Consider the following 17,047-nt stretch of genomic DNA (forward strand, 5'->3'; position numbering starts at 1 on the left):
GAAGCAACGGAAAGGACTTGCCTTAGCGTTGTTGAGCGCACCGCCTTCTACCACAGCTTCTTTCTCACTACTGCTTGTCCGACGTAGCGTAGCCCGTGATGGATGCTATGTTGCATCTGGGAAGGTGCTGGATGCACACCACAGCAAAGTTTGCCGGGAAGTATAGTTTGGGCGTGTAATCACCAGGGAAGGCACCATCATTTTCAAAGTTGTCGTCATGGATTGGTGAAGCGGCCTGAAATCTTGACACCCAAGTACACTAATAGTTTTCTTGCTTTAATGACATAATTTAGCCCCCAAATATTAAGAGATGGCAGTGAAGCTATTGAGATCAAAGAATATTAGTAGGTTAATAAGGTATCAGCTCGCCAGTCCTCCCCCTCCCCCCATCCTTCCATTCCTCATCTGATGTATACAATTACCATGTTACCATGTATTAGGTGGCATATGTATCCTGGCAAATTTCTCCTCATTAGACAGAATAGATCAATGGAATTCCAATACTACCAAACCCTCCATCCTCCAATGGGTGCTCCCAAAATTACGTGAAGATGAGAAAAAAGAACAAAAAAAGAACAAAGGTCATACGAACACTGCTCTTGTAAGTGAGCTAGTAACATCAAAGAAAGAGTAAAACAAAAGAAAAGCAAGAAATGCAGCTAAAACTAGCAGAATCCACTACAAGGGGTTGAGGCAGTCGCAACTCCAATTTTCAGGGTTACTGAATGGTACAGATTAGCTTCTATGTGTGTAGAACAGACCATTGGCAGTGGCATATTCCTTGGGATCACCTCCAACCAAGGAGTAGTCTGTAAACATACCAAGTTAAAAAGAGGTAGCAACATGAGTCTGCTTACATTTAAAGATGTGCAAATGAGTAACAGTAAACACTTGGCAACAATGCCCTTATGAGTATACATCCCAGTTAAATCCACCAGTATTAGCTTGGACAGAATAATTGAAGGCGAAGGTTGTATTAGTCCACTGCTTCGCTGGGGGTGATACAAAATGGGGCTTGCCTGTGTGAATACTCTTCAATTTAGCCAGGAATAGCATGGATTACTGAACCCCTTTTTTCTGTGCACTTTTTTCATACTTATTCAAAGGCTTTCCGGGGAGGCCTGTACCTGTGGGCGGTGACCCCCACAGACAGCACTTTAACAACGGATCTCCTTGAATGAAAGGGCTGCCTACAGAGGGTTGGCTCTTCTCATTAAGAAACAGAAGGCAAGCTGGGACGCACTGGTGTCATACCTTTGGTGCGCCTCCAACCTCTCTTTTGTTTCTTAATCACAGGCTCTGACCCCCCACAGGCAGCCCTGCCAACAGTTATAATTCTGGTGCACCCCACCTTTCCCACCTTTCCTGCTTGACTGGGAACCAAGCCCCTGCCATTGGCCCACCCCCCTTAGGCAAATGGGGGTCTCTAGTTAGGGTGTGTGGCCTAAGTACACCCACCCATACTTAGTCCACAGCCCCTGACTAGAACCCCACCTCAAATGCTGTTAAGACAAGACTTGCCTCTCTGCCAGCTACAATGGTACACTGGACAGGACAGGACCTCACTGTGTTAAATAACTCCTGCTGTTGTGTGCCAGGATCCCTGTTTTCATTGCATCAGACTGGTTGAACTAATTTCAAACCTGGTTCACCACATCTCAAACCGTAGGACCCGTCAGAGCTGCCTTTGGCACTCAACTGAACCAGCCAGCTTGCATCTCAAACCAGCTTCATGTGGAAACATGCCTCACAGAGCCAGTAACCTGCTCAGCTGGATTCAACTGCTTATCGCCAAATCCTGACTCAAAGGCTGGATTGTCACTCGCCGACTTGAACCATCTGTTACACACACTACTCGACCCAGCTCGACCTCAAACTGCTGCTTCGTCGATCCACACTGGATCGCTTGGAACCGATCGCCAACCCTCAACTGGAACCACAGGAGCATCACTCGCCGACCCTACCCAGAGGTTGCAACCCTGTCTTGAACCAGCTCGACTCTGAACCAATCCTGGTGAGCGCTCCAACCTGCATCGCTCAAATGCCACCTTCAAAACCACCCTGAGCTCCAGATTCGCCCACACGCAAGGCCAGCTCACTGCCTGGAACAACACGACTCGCTGCACCCGAACTTGGCTCAAACCACTTGCACAACAGCTTGAAGCCTGGTTTGGCGCTATAGAACTGCAAAAGGTACTATTGACTGTCATATGCCCAGTAGTGTGTTTTTAGGGACACCTGTGGGAACACGGGAAGGTATGACATCTGTTGTTGGCGACTTGTTTCGGTGAGTCGACACAGGGAAATGTCTCTGCAAATGGCTGAAAATGAAGACAATCCTCAGACATTTCTCTTAGGCCACCCACTGAAACACATCGCCAACAACACATGGCCTACCTTCCCGCTTCCCCACACGTGTCCTGATGAAAACGGTGCCTCACGTGTGGGTGCACCTACCGGGGTCGCAAAAGGAAAAGGGTAACCCACTGGTAACCCCAAGCCTTTCGGCACAGCCCATTTTGTTCATGTGGGCAACCTACAGATTTGGGCCTAGGGTGTCGATGCCAGCAAGGAAAACGGGGAACCCTAAGCATTTCCCAACAGAGGACACCCGTGGGAATCCACAGAGGCCTGACTTAAGCAAATCGGCCCAGAATTTATTATCCAGAACCCCCGGCAACGACCCACATGGGAGAAGGGTGCCCAAGGCCAGGGATATTACCGCCGACTTTGCTGCAGCCTGGCTGCCCTGCGTTACAGCTTCTCCCCACCAAGGAGTCTCGGCAGTGTGCCAATACCTCCCCGAAGGGAAAAGCTGTAATGGAGCTCAGCCGCAACTCCAGGACAGTTGGAGGTGATGTCCCTGGCCTTGCACATCCTTGTACCATGTGGGTGTACTGTCCCCTAAGCACAACAGCAGCTCCAGGGAGCACCAGCAGGATCCCCATTCCTCTCCGGAGGTGACATCTGTAACGTAGCACAGCCAGAGGTGGAGCCTGGGCTTGCAGACGGACAACCCACATGGGAGGGATCCGCTCCCAGGGAAACACCAGTGTTCTGTGGGCAATTTGCGCCCTGCCCCTGCAATTGTGTCCCAGCCCACCAACATATCTGGCCAGACGGCCCATTCCCACCCACACCACCAACAATCTAGCCCCAGACTCACCCACCCCACTGACAGTGGACCCTAACCATAGAATAATAAAAAACAGTACTCACATAACGTTGCAGCTGCTCGCGTAGATAAAGCTGTAAACAAAACAAAAACATGTGTTACCTACGGTCACACCAGCAAAATGTAGCCCTCCCTGGGGGCAGATAAGGGGGGGGAGGGGCGTCCCTTCCTAGGAGTAGATATCTAGTCCGAGGGAGGGCTACATGACATGTCACCCACTCCATTGCGGGTGGGGGTGGGGTGGGTCAATTCCCTGTCCCTTTGGGGTGCCCCACAGCCCCCACTAAAATGCGCTCCACTATTTTCCCTTTTTTCCTTTGGTAACCCAACTCCCCTTGGCGCAGAGGGGCACATTGGTGTACCAATTTGGCCCTGGGGTGCCCAAACCTTACTGCCCCACCCACTGGGGGGGCTGTCCCACCATTTTTGGGGGCCCTCTCCCCCCTCACCCCAAATGGGTGGCGGGGGCACCTCATGCAGGCCTCCCTGGGCTTCCTACAAACGGATGCGTGAGGTATACCCCCCCTCCATTTGGGGTGGGGGGGAGATAGTGGGGGGGAGAGGGCCCCCAAAAATTGTGGGACAAGCCCCCAGTGGGCAGGAATCGCACAAAACAGAGTGCCTGAAAGGACGAGCTATCTCGTCCTTGGCAACAGGGAGGTAATCCCAAGGACGAGATAGCTCGTCCTTAGTACTGATGAGGTTAAAGCATTAATGAAAGAAGAGCATACAGAAGAAATAGGTCTTTTTGTTAAACATGGAACCTTATTCAAATCAACTATGTCATCTTCAAATTGTAGCAATGGGCACATGGGTCCATTCAAAGGTCACATGCCTTTTTTGACAGTTGTTCTGTCCCAAAGGCACTGCAGACTCAGGTTGCATTTAACTGCTGCACCTCTGAACCAAAATCTCATCATTGTGGACTTATCTGTCTGGTGGCACGTAACCTATAAGAATAAGCCATACCCGGTTTTCGTATGGTGGCTGATAGTGCACACAATTATTCAAGCCACATCAAATTGGTATCATACAAATAAGCTCAGGTCAGCTATGGAAAGGCTATGTGGATTTATGACTGGCTATCTTGTCTGTCTCCATTTCAGCAAGTGACACAAAAGGCAGGATGATGTCATCCTTTGATCCTCTGGGAGGATGGGGAACACTTTCGCTCAAGCCCAGGACCTCTTACCATGGGATCTCTTGGGGACCATTTTTCAAAAAAGGCGCACACATAAAGGCCAGCCTCACACCCACAAGGATGTTGCATAGCAAAGGGCATTGGAAGCTCTTGGCCTGGGAAGAGGCAGGGTTGGAGTAGCCACAAAGGACAGAGGGACACTGAAGATGGTTCTACCAGCTGTGTGGCTCCTTCCTTCCCATCTCCACTTGCTGCAGACCACAAGCACTCTGGGTACAGTGCAAGAAGGCAAGCATCACTTGTCACAGTGACTGGGATTGGATCCCTTACAGCAGTCTTTATGTTGTCCCTTCTCCTGTCCCCTTCAGCTGTATAAGGAAGGAGTCTCTCGGCCCTTAATTGATTCATTTTGTACTTAACATCAAGAGAAGAATTCATTGGCCCACTACTGAGAGAGAAGTTCATTCTAGAGTCCTCTAGCAGTGAGGTGAACATAGAGTTCTTCTAGGGCTGAGGAGAATGTTGCCCAATAACCATCCCCAGGGAACATTGAGGAGGAGTGCAGTTTGAACTAAGGTCTGCCACTCTGCCAGATCACTTGAATCAGTCTCTTCAATATAGGTAAAGGAATCCCTGCAGGTGTCACTCCCTTGTCCTTGAACTGGGAGTGAAGAGTAAAAAGAATTAATCTTGCCCTAGAGCCTCTGGAGTAGGACTTGCAGCAACTGGATAGTAAAGTCACCCCAGGCTTTCCCTGCTTCTCTGAACCGTCATGATGCTAGTTTGGACACCTTCAACACCATTAAGGCTGTTGCCAAGGAACCCCCAGAGTCATCCTTGTCCTCCAAGGCTCGAAGCTCTACATGCATATCAAGCTTGCTTGACTCCAACGCTTTGCCATTTCTGCGAGCTTCCAAGACTTTCAGCATCTTCACCTTGACAACGCAGCTTGGTCTCTGCTTTTTCGAACTCCCACTGAATGCCACGGACAGACCTCAACACTGTTTTGAGCCAGCCGACCCACTCACTGCCAACGCCAGTCTCCACTTATCCGCATCGGAGACTGTCAAGTCTCTGGTGCCGCTGGCCCGACTTCGCCTGCTGAACTAGCATCTTAGACCAAGAAGCTGCCCCTATTGCCAGACAACACTGCATAATGGGAACCAGAACTACCTTAGGCCCACTGAGGCCAGGAGGATAGCTCAGGGGCAAAGCATGTGTCTTGGAAGCAAGACAATGTATAGCAACACAGGTTTGAATCCCGGTATCGCGCTTAGAAACTGGTCTCCGGTATAAAGCACGTTATAAAAGAACAATTATTATTATTATTTAACACTGTGAAAAACCACAGAGTGTTTCATAACCTAGTGCCCAGGGATCCCGTACTTGGATGGCCAGGGAAAGGCTATCGCTTTTGGATTCCAACCGGGGAGTGGACAAGCGAGGGAGGATCTCCTGAGTAGGGGGTCTTCAGGGAGTGGGGGGAGAAGCACCTGATGGTGAGACATGGCATCTGCCTTTTCCCACAGTTAATCTAACCCCTTTGCATACCTATTTTATGGGAAACTACAGCTCCCATAATTCCTCCCCACTTCACATTGACACCACTATTGAGCTGAGGAAGATGAGGAATGAAGCCAGGAAGATTACCTCTAGTGACTTGCAATGGCTCTGTCCCTTTAATGAGACCAGGCAGAGCCAGGCACGTAATCTGAACTACACACACCGGCCACTTGGTAGCACTCCCTGTCAGGATAAAAGGTGGTGCACAGAGGCATACTCTGAGCAAGGCTGGGTACGCGAAGGAGCAGCCCTTCTGGGGCTGATGCAAACCAAGCTATCCAAGTTGGAAGGCCAGGGTGCTGATTGGTAGTTGCGGGGAATGAGAGAGGAGAGCCAGGTGAGAATTCCATACTTTCGGAAAGCCGTAAGAGTTCCAAGACTGAAACTGAGGGTAAATGCTTTCTTCTCGCTCAAAGTGCTTCAAGGCGGCACGCTCCCCTCCCGAGTGTAAGATGGAGTCAGGAAGGAGCAGAGGAGCTATTGGTAACGGGCTTGGAAACCCAATTAACATGAGCAGTGAGTTACCAAAAGCAACAAAGGCCCGTTTTTTTTTTAAAAACACTCTTTATTGGCATTTTATAATAACAACCCAAGAACCCACAACTCCTCCCCTCTCCCCTACCCCAACCCCCTGATACCCTTCCCCTAGACACGTTTAATAACTTTAATGGAACATTATAAAATACATTCCTGACCCCACCCGCCCCCCACCCGCCCCCCCTCCCCTTCTAGTGTCCGGGTTAGCCCTCCAGGCTTCCACTACCTCCATCGGTCACAGCATGCAATCCTTCAGCGTCTATGGTTTCCTTGAGGATTGGGTGGGTCCACTGCCAGTTCCCAAGTTCATATCTTCCCCATTCCACCTTACCCCCCCCCACCCTCCCACCCCTACCTGTGCTTCTTCAGGGCGGTCGTAAATCATTGTCCTTTGGCAGGTCATTTAGCAATTGGGTTCAATGGATCGTTACAGCCTCCCCTTCCGTCTCTGAGTCTACATTCTGCAGAACCTTTAGGTCCGCCAAACCCCACCTCCGCCCATCCTTCCGCCATAGGTTGATCGCCGGGCCTTGCAGGCATTTCCACGCTATCTCCATTCGGCGCTTAGCCAGTATAAGCAGAAACCGGCCCATTCTCTTCTGTATTCTGTGCCTTTTTCCCCCTGGGAGTTTACACCATAGACAAGTTTCCGGACAACGTTCCAATCTGGTTCCCAACAACCCATTCACTCCTTTAAGAACCTCGTCCCAATACTCAGCTATTATCCCATACTCCCATGTCATATGCCAAAACCCTGCCTGCGCCGTACCACATCTAGGACATTCATCCGATAGATCCCTGTTCATTGCCCGGAGTACCACCGGGGTCACATATACCCTATGTAAAATATTAAATTGAACCAACTGAAAACGGACGTTCCTTGATGTCTTCCGGATCAAATCCCAGATCTGCACCCATTCTTTTCCCGGTATTGGACGTCCCATGTCCGCCTCCCACTTCTCCTTGACCTTAATCTCCTCTCTGCATTCCCCTCCCGAAGGGCCTTATAGATCCGTGAAAGGTGAGCCCCACCCCCCGTCTGATCTAGCAATACTCTGAGCAACGGACACTGCTCCGGCTCCTCTGGAATTCCTGCCCATATCTCCGCCAACCTACGAACCACTGCCCCATACGCAAGAAAAAAAAAACTGTGGTATGGCAAACTTCCGGCACCAGTCCTTGCAGGTAAGTAGTTCCCCGCCTTCAAAGAGATCCCCCACCATTTCACATCCCTTCTCCCTAAGCCTCTGTATCCCTACCCTCCCAATCGCCTGACAGAGCTTCTGATCGGCACCCCATGGGAGACTACCCACATACCACCCCCCAAATCTCCTGCCATCGACATACTTCCTCCATGTCTCCCTCACTGCCTCAAACATTACGGTTCTCCCCTTATCACCTGGTGGGTACCAAAGTAGCTCCACCGGCCTACAATTCGGCGGCAGACTCCCTATCAATCCCTTAAGGGTCTCCCCCCACCCACCGGTTCATCCCACACCAGCACCGACTGCAATTGTGCCACCACAAAGTACTTTTCATAACTTGGGAGGCACAGTCCCCCTTCCTCTCTAGTTCTCTGCAATATCTCTAATGACACCCTCCTCCTTCCGTATCCCACAATAGCTCCCTAATTTTGACATCCAACATTTTAAAGAATACTCTCTTTGCCACATACAGTATGTTGGTAAAGAAATAAAGCAACCACGCAGGATCACCATTTTGCATAGCGCCACCCTGCCCATCAGAGAAAGTGGTAATACCTTCCAGAATTGGACAGAGTCTCCTATTTTGGATAGTGCCTTCCCTGTGTTGTGTACGAACGTATCCTCCATATCATGGAATACCCGTATCCGCAAATATCAAAATGACTCCATCTCCCATTTTATCCCCAGCTCCGGCAGCTCCTCCAGTGGGCGATCCTGTAACCCCCCTAACGTGAACAGTACCGATTTCCCCGGATTGATGCGGAAACCCGACATGTACCGAAAGTTCTGCAGTATCTTAAACTGCTGTGGGAGCTACACCTTGGGATCTACCACATACAAAAACAAGTCGTCCGCGTAGAGGGTCACTATGTGCTTTTGACCTCCTGCTTCAATTCCGGCATCAATCATTTCCTGCCGCAGGAACGCCGCCAACGGTTCCAGGGCCAGAGCAAACAGAATTGGGGAAGTTGCACAGCCCTGCCGTGTCCCCTTTCTCAACTCCCATGTCCCAGACACCCAATTGTTAGTCCTAACCATCACCAGCGGTTTTTTATACAAGAAGGCCAGCCATCTACAGATATTCTCCCCAAACCCGAATTCCTGCAACACCCAAAACAACCATTTCCACTCCAGGGAATCGAATGCCTTCATGGCGTCAAACGAAGCTATCGCCATGTCGTGTATCTGTGATTTCACTAGGTCCATAATGTGGTGCAAACGAGAGATACTAACCAATGTATTTGTTCCCCCGATAAACCCGCATTGGTCTGGATGGACGAAGCTCGGTGCAACTCCCACCAGCCTAGCAGCTAGGATCTTCCCTAAGATTTTCCCATCTACATTAAATAGGGAGATGGGTCGATACGCCGCACAATTCCTCGGGTCCTTCCCCTCTTTTAAGATCACAGTAATCACAGCTTCAATCATCGATTCCGGCAGACAACCTCTCTGAAAAGCCTCCTCATAAACCTTCTGGAGTTGTGGCACCAGGAGGTCAGCAAACACTGTGTAAAACTCCACCGGGAGCCCGTCATTACCCAGCGTTGTGCCTCTCCTCATTGTGCGGATTGCCCAGCGAATGTCCCCTTCCTCAATCGGGGCCTCCAGTTCCTCCCCCAATTTCGGTAACTGCAATGATTCCATGAGGTCCTCTACATCAACATCTACATATCCACCCTCGCTCGTATATAGTTCCTTGTAGAATGCTGCAAAAGTGTCATTAATCTCTTCTGGGTCCCAACTATCTCCCCCGTGCTTGACCTTAGCTGCGTTCAGACCCGACTCGGATTTTCCCTGCCAATCAACCAAGCCAACAGTTTGCCCGCCTTGTCCCCTTCCCCATGCAATCTAACATTCCGCCGGCTGCTATCAAAGTGCGCCAGCTCTGCCAGAGTTCCCTGATAGAGTTCCAACTTCTGTGCCAAGGCCTCCCCCACCTCTGCACCCCCCGCTGCCTCCCTATCTAGTTCCGCCACCATTCGTTGTAGCATGTCTAGGAGTCGCTTACGCATCCCTACTGTCATGGATAGGCATTTCCCTCTCACAGTCGCCTTAAAGGCGTCACACAGCACTCCCCTAGATTCCACTGAAGTACAATCTGATCCCTTCTCTGAGTTCACCCACAAATGCCCCATCCGGCAGCGCCTCCCTTTGCAGACGCCACAACCGCCGCGGGGGTCTCTCATTGAACGCAAATAACCTAGCCACTAAAGGGGAGTGATCCGACAGAGTGCCCCCCAGGTACATTGTCTCCCCAAAATTCTGGCAATGTTCCCTTTCCGTTACAATGTAGTCCAGTCACGAATATGAGGCGTGCACACCCGAATAATAGGAATAGCCCCTTTCTTCCCCATGCTTCTCCCTCCACACCTTCACCAGATCAAGTTTCTGCATTATCCCATGGAGAGACCCCACCATATACTTCTTAGGCAGCCCCCGACTCCCCGACCTGTCCAACCGCTCATCCAAATGACAATTAAAATCTCCTCCCCATATTATCATTTCCCCCCTATACGCCCCCATCATGCGAAGCACTGAGGGAAAATATTCCTTGTCATCCACATTTGGCGCGTACAAATTAACCAAGCAGATTGTCCTACCGTCCCATGGAGCACTGTACAAGCACCGTTCTGCCAATCCCATCCTTTGATACCGCCTCCACCTTCAATGGTGTCCCCCTCGCCACCCAAATGAGCACACCCCTAGCCTGGATTCGAATACGTTGTGCCGATTACTTGCCCCCCCCCACATTTTCCCCAGTTTCCCCAAAATCTCTGTACCCACATGCGTCTCCTGTATCAAGGCCATTTGTAGCCCCTGCCTTTTCAGAAAGTCCCCCACTCTCTGCCTCTTCTGGTAGTTCCCCAATCTCCGGACATTCCATGTCCCGATTTTCAAACTTCCTAGCCTACCCATCTAAGATATTGGTGCTTTCAATAGCCCCGTAATCACTTTGCCCGGGGGGGGGGTGCTTCCAAATCTCTCACCACTGCTCCGGATCTGGCGTATCCCAGCCCTTCCTCCCCATTGGGCCGATCCAGCACCCCGCTTCTGTCTTGCACCACCTGGGCGCGCGGTGTGCCTCCTTCTCGTCCCGCCGCCAAACGAGTCGCCTCACCCCTCTTCACTCCACTTCAGGGGCCATCTTGGACGCTTCTTCCCGCCGAGCGCCAAGGTTTTCCGCAAGCCTTAGGGACGGTTCCCCGTCCGGCTCATTTTCCGGAATGAGGTATCTGCTTCTCCAGCACTTCAGCTTCCTTCCCCTTCCCCTTCAACACAGTCTGCATCCATGGGGGTTTTCATGCAGGATGCTGTTGAACCACACAAGAACTGAAATAAGCTAGGTTTGAGAGGCCCAGGTCCACTTGTCCACTTTTGGGACCACAGTGACTGATAAGCCACACTTATGCACCTTTTTCAAGACATATATTTTTCCAAGAGACATTGTTGCAATTCCTTGACTATTCATCCCTGCTTCAGCACCCAGAGTGCTTTCACATATATGTTCTCCATTTTCTGTGTCCTCACCAGCAGATTGGGTTTTTCGGAGTGTTTTTCTATATATTTCATTGCATATTGGTTTCCTTAACTAGACAGACATAACACTCTTATCTGTTGAAAATCAATGATCCTGTAGTAGATTTTCATATATATATATATATATATATATATATAACACGTTGATTAGACATTCTTTATTTTTGAACTATTGCTGTTTGGGTTGCTTTCTTTATCACACTCACACCTCGCCAGCTTTGGACAGATCAGGACCAGCAGGAAGTCTGACAAAGTGCAAGTAGCAGTCACAGAGCGCTGTGCCTGCTGATGTAAATGGCTATTAAATAATCTGTGCCTTTGATTAGGGGGAGCCCTCCCTTGCTGTAGCCAGGGGAACCATGCAGTCACTCGGGCCTGCCCGCCCAGTTGGATAGTGTTCTAAAAGTGTCTGTGAGGACCCTCTCACACAGGGATTTCTGCCTTAATTAGCAGATGGGGTGAATGGTGTAGGGTGACATGTGCGTTTGTGTTGGGGCAGAGGCTGCTCAGTGACTAGCAGTGCAGGAAGAGGTTTCACATTCACAGAAGTAGTCCTCTCGCACATCCAATGGCGCCGGCAGCACAGGAGGTGAAACCACACAGCCAGGGACTCTGTTGCATTCGTTGGGAGGTAGAGCGGATAACCCATATATCCCAAGCACAGCAGCATCCTCCACTTACTGAACTCTGCTCTCTGTGGGGGACCGGATCTGTTGTTGCACGCTGCGGCGAACCAGAAGGTGTTAGTCAATAGTCCAAATCAAAAGTAGTCCTTGGTCTAAACCTATTTCACTAAACCGGCACTACCACTTAATAAAATGTCAAAGAATATTGGTGGGGTGTCCTGCACTCTTGGTTCTCCCCAAAAGTCTCGCTGGTTTGGTTCTCTCCAAAAGTGTCGCTAGTTGTCCTAGGAATGCCTTCTGGATCTGTTTCCAATGGTTTTAGAAGTAAATTACTGTTCTTTTCAAAGAAATTACATTCTTGTCAATCCATAAAAAGGTCCCTGTAATATTGATCCAAATGTTAGAAATTAACAAAAGTTCCTCTTAAAGAAAACAAGTTTGTGTCAGTCTATCATAAAGCTCCTCCACATTTTCCCAAGTTGCAATAAAGAAATTCTCAATTCCCTATAAACACAACATTTCCAAGTTTCTTTAGATGGAGGGATATTTCCCTGATCTCCTCCATCACTTGAGTGGGTCTTTCCCTACTTGGCTAATGGCTTAGTTAAGTCAGTATTCCCATTGGATCTGCTTTATGGGCCCCTCTGGCTCCTTTGTGTTCCAATGTCCTATTTATCTCTATGGGATATTGGTAATCCCTCTTTGTATGTAGCTCTCTTAGTTCCTGAGGGGGTCTGTGTCCCCTATAGTAGTTTATACTCGGGGTTCTCAGGCTCCCATAACCATTGTCCTGATCTCCTTTCTTTCTCTCTGGGCCTCTGTAACCCTGATATGGGGTTGGGGCAATACTTCCTTCTCTTCCATTTGCTCTCTTGTTGCTCTGGTTTCTGTGGCTCACACAACCCTCTAACTCTTCTTGCTCATGTGATATATTTGGCTCTAGCTCATTTTCAATACTCAGGTTTTTGTGGCTCCCATAACCCACCTTGTCTTCTGCTCTTGTTGTTCTGTTTGCCATCCTCTACCCTCGACAACCCTGGCACCTTCTCCAGCATCAGGTCTGTTCCAATGGGATGGCGCCTGATTGTGGTGATTTCCCTTCATGGGATGGTGCCTGATTGTGGTGATTTCCCTTCATTCTTCTCTCCGGCTTCTCCAGTGCATCAGTGTGAGCTTTCTTGAATCGTCCCATCTCGACAGTCTGCATCCTTGTATGCAGAGCAGAGGACTTGGTCCTCCGTAGGTCAAGCCACCAGATGAGACCGTCCTTCCAGCCCTGTCTCGGTTGCGGCTGTTCTGCCACTCTCAGTACCAGCCTTCTGGCGTCCTTCTCTCCTCTAAGTCTCCATGCTACCGCTGCTTCCGTGGTACTGCCCGGTTCTACCCCCCCCCCCCGGATGTTCTCACGTCAGCGACTCGACTTTGCATAGGATTCGTCTCCTTCCAAGGCAGGATGTTGGTCCTTTTATGTTTGTCTCTGAAACTAGAGTTGACAGGTTTTTGAGTTTCAGATGTCAAGTCATAGGAGGGTTCAGCAGTGTAGTTAGACAAACAACAAGGCTTTAACAAATTACGAGATGTATCAAGCTTCTGATTACAAGAGATTGAGTCTGAGGAGGGTTCAGCAGTGAAAAAAGGTCTTAACGCATCTCTAACTTTTCTGGTCCCCACATCGGTGGAGAGTACAGATTTGATCAGGGTTTTCATCCTATCCCGGTGGTCCTTGTTCCCAAAGGGGCAGTCACTCCCAGTGATATCCTGCTTTCCCAAACCCCTAGGGGAGGATCTTGCGAAGCTGGCTCACCTCCCTAGCCTCAAAGGGATTGGCTCGAATACCCTGGATTCATCACAGCGCTCACCCCGGTGAGATGCTTCCCAAGCCCCACACTGGGAGCTTCACAGAAGTGTGGTATATCAGTCATTCCAGGATGTCAGGTAGGCATGGGGGACTCTAGAGGTCTCGAGTCGCTCCTCAACAAGGGCTCAGTGCTAGGGCCGAGGCGGGCTGTGTAACCAGCCAAGCCAGTGCAGAAGTGGGGGTAGTTTCAGAATAGCTTCTGCGTGATGTGGGTGTCGCAGCACGCTCCAGGAGGAACCTCAGAGAGATGGCATTCTGAATACCTGGCTATTTCCCTCTGAATTTCGAACGCCTGGAAACAGCCAGCGGCTCCAGGAAAGACTGCTTTGCAGGTGATGCCTCTGCAGAGCTTCGGTTTGGCCTTGGTGTTAGCATATTAAATAAGGCTTTTGTGCTGGGTGCAGGGCTTTGTTTTCAAGCAGCCATTTTGTAATGGCTCACTAGCACCCCCTTCCTGCTTGCTGTTAAATTAAATATATTTATCTTTTTCGATATCTGTGGTCAGTTATCCCCCTTACTTTGGGGTTAGTAACACTTACATTTATAAAGAAACTTGAAACATTGGAATGCCAATCCTTCATGCGCTTAATTCAATTGTTGTCTCTTGATCATCTTAGCATTCTTTGTGACTTATATTATCAACAAAATGCTACAGGGCTTGTATAATTGCACATAAACAAAGATGTAATTTAATCATAGCTTTTAAATGTAGTTTATCTACAGAAACCTGTAGTTGCATTCCCATATTTTAATGTATTCTGTTCATGTTAAAGGAAGTGTTGACTCTGATCCAGAAGGCTGAAGCTGAAGAAAGAGCAGTCTACTCGTCATGTGTCAAGCACCCAGAGCCAGGCAACATTGAGAACAACAGTGTCCCACCGCCTCCTATATTGCTATCCAGGACAGATTCTTCCATGGTATTTAAGCCAGCCCCCTTTGCTCCGAATGTTAAGGTAACAAAAGCATACAACTACATTCAAATGCAGTATTGTGTATCAATTGATTTGAAATTTGAGCTAGTGTACCCATATCCACATTGGTTATCTGAGCTTTGGGAATAGATTTGGTGAGTTATTATTTAAGAACTTAAATGCAGGGGAATTCACATGAAGTGCTATATACAAATATGAAATAATTAAAACTCACAATGATCATCCTTTCCTTTTTATGTCTGCACTTTAGGATGCAGGTCAGTATGGAGAAAAATGGGACAGGATGTGGGAGTAAGAAAAAGCTACTTGCCGTAGTGACAACTGTACTCTTAGTCCATAGTCCCCTTTCCTCCATACGCCCCACCCACCCACCCATCCCCTTTAGGTAAATATGCCTAGTTAGGGTAGTCGTTCCCGACACACGTTTAAGGGGGGACTGAGGTGTTGCGGGTTTAGCATGCACGGTCTTCACTGCTTCCACACCTACGTGTGCCTAAACTAAAATGTAAAGGTTATGTGCATATTTTGCAGTGTAAAAGTTCAGGTCCCATACCCTTACAGGGACACCTATACAGTATGGAGGAAAGGGGACTATGGACTAGCAATACATTAGTCACTATGGCTAGTAACTTTTTCTTCATGGAAATAGCCAAAATAAAGTCTTTATCATAATGGTAATGATTTACACAACAAGCCTTAAACAAAATGTCAATACGTTTCTTAATGGTATATCTTTTCGATCTTGGGGGCATGGCTCTATAGCACCATCCGTGCTTTGTACAATTCCGCTCGGCCTACACGTGACACTGACCAAATCCTTTAGTGTATATTTCCATTACACGTAACAGGACCTACGCGGATACTCTTCAGTCATGTGACCACTATACCAGTTCACAGGCAGCTAAGCCTGCCTTTATCATACAGAGGCTTACATCTTACCTGCACGGCCTTATGTACACTTGACTACTTGCCAACCAATCATCTCTGGCTCTGTGCCATCTTGCCATAAACATAGCTGCGGTAGCCGCATCACTTGCCATAATAAAGGTTGCAGTTCTGCTCTGTCCGAGATTCATATAGGTTCACAGACCTAAAGTAATATGTTTCTCTGATATTACTAATGTTTTGTAGAAAGATTGATGATTTTGACAATGGATAATGGGAGGAGCAATACTCCAGGGCCTGTGAAGGCTTTGAGGAAAGGTCTAAAGAGGGGGTGGATGAGCTCCAAAGGGACCTACGGGATGCCAGTAGATTGGACACTTAGGCTGACATTGTTCTTAATAACCATATACTGGTGTCCCAATTCAAAGTTTGTTGCCTATGGGTCTCATGAGGATGGCTGTTAAAGCCTTGAATATGTATGTGACAGACATTGTTGATCAGGGTAAGCTTACAGATCGTGTGCATAGAGGTCCCAAAGAGGACCAACCATTTCTCCCTTATGATGAGTGCTTTAAGGATCCCATCATGGACATTTGAGAGAAGCCAATGTCTGCCCCTCCCCTCAAATCAGACTTTTCAGAGGAAATGTACAGAAAGGTGATGGAGGTGGGGGGGTGTAAAGACGGGTCGGGGTATGTGTACTTCTGCCCACTATATGGTTGGCGTTGAGGCACAGAGTACCCCAGCCAAGGTTCCCCATAGCTAGCTATGGACAAGCAACCAAGGCTGAGACTCACGGGAGGTGATGCAGGCTGGTTCTTTAATACAGTGAATCCCCAAGCTCCCCACAATGAAATGTCCACACACTGTGTTAGGTGATAACATAGTCCTTTTATTAAAGTATAATAAGTCAGGTAGATATACACAAATAAATGAGACTTGCTGTGTACTAGGCATCTAATCAGGTAATTTAATATATACGGTTGTATATGGTAACACTGTTACCTTTACCTTTAAATTCAGTTATAATGCACCACCTGCTGACAGTTATTAAAAAGCATTTCAATTATTAGGTATGGATTAACCTCATAACGATTACTGTAGAAAGGCAGGTAATACTTAAAACATAGGCAGAATGCTTTCTATATTGTAAAAAGGAAATGCTGTGTGAGGATACCCCCACCTGGGTAACCTGTAAGAAAAGGTTAAGGTGTATTCTGTGTTGTATATTACAGCCCAGCCCAAATATGTTTATTAATAGTCTGCCTTTGTTTCTAAAGGTCCCACCACCCCTAAAAGTACCTGGGAAGCCATAGGAGAAAGGGTCCAAGACAAATCTGGGAACCCTGGATGAATTCTTAGGATGGAAGATGTTCTTCCTCATCACAGTACCTTGCCTGCCTTGTAAGGCAAAGTGGCGGAGTGGTTTTGTTTTACTCGTGATGGACCCCCGAATCCCCTGGAAGGAGGAGTCAATAGGACGTTGGCGTCGAAAAATAGAAGGGAACCAAGCAATGTCAGGAAGGCAGCAATGCATGTCTATCGTGATGGTCTCCGTTGTTGGGTTGCTACTCCTGCTGTAGATGTC

The 17,047-nt window shown here is 48.6% G+C and overlaps 1 protein-coding gene across 1 annotated transcript in view; it reads left to right on the forward strand.

The window, feature by feature from the left end:
• Positions 1-17,047, forward strand: part of CFAP54 (cilia and flagella associated protein 54) — a 3,669,934-nt gene that overhangs the window by 1,372,020 nt on the left and 2,280,867 nt on the right. Inside the window, exon 21 of the mRNA XM_069629416.1 lies at positions 14,416-14,595. Within this exon, the coding sequence (XP_069485517.1) occupies positions 14,416-14,595 (180 nt within the window). The remainder of the gene's footprint in view (positions 1-14,415; positions 14,596-17,047) is intronic.

Source organism: Ambystoma mexicanum, chromosome 12 (assembly GCF_040938575.1).
Source record: "Ambystoma mexicanum isolate Mex_15411 chromosome 12, UKY_AmexF1_1, whole genome shotgun sequence".
In the NCBI taxonomy this organism is placed as follows: domain Eukaryota; kingdom Metazoa; phylum Chordata; class Amphibia; order Caudata; family Ambystomatidae; genus Ambystoma; species Ambystoma mexicanum.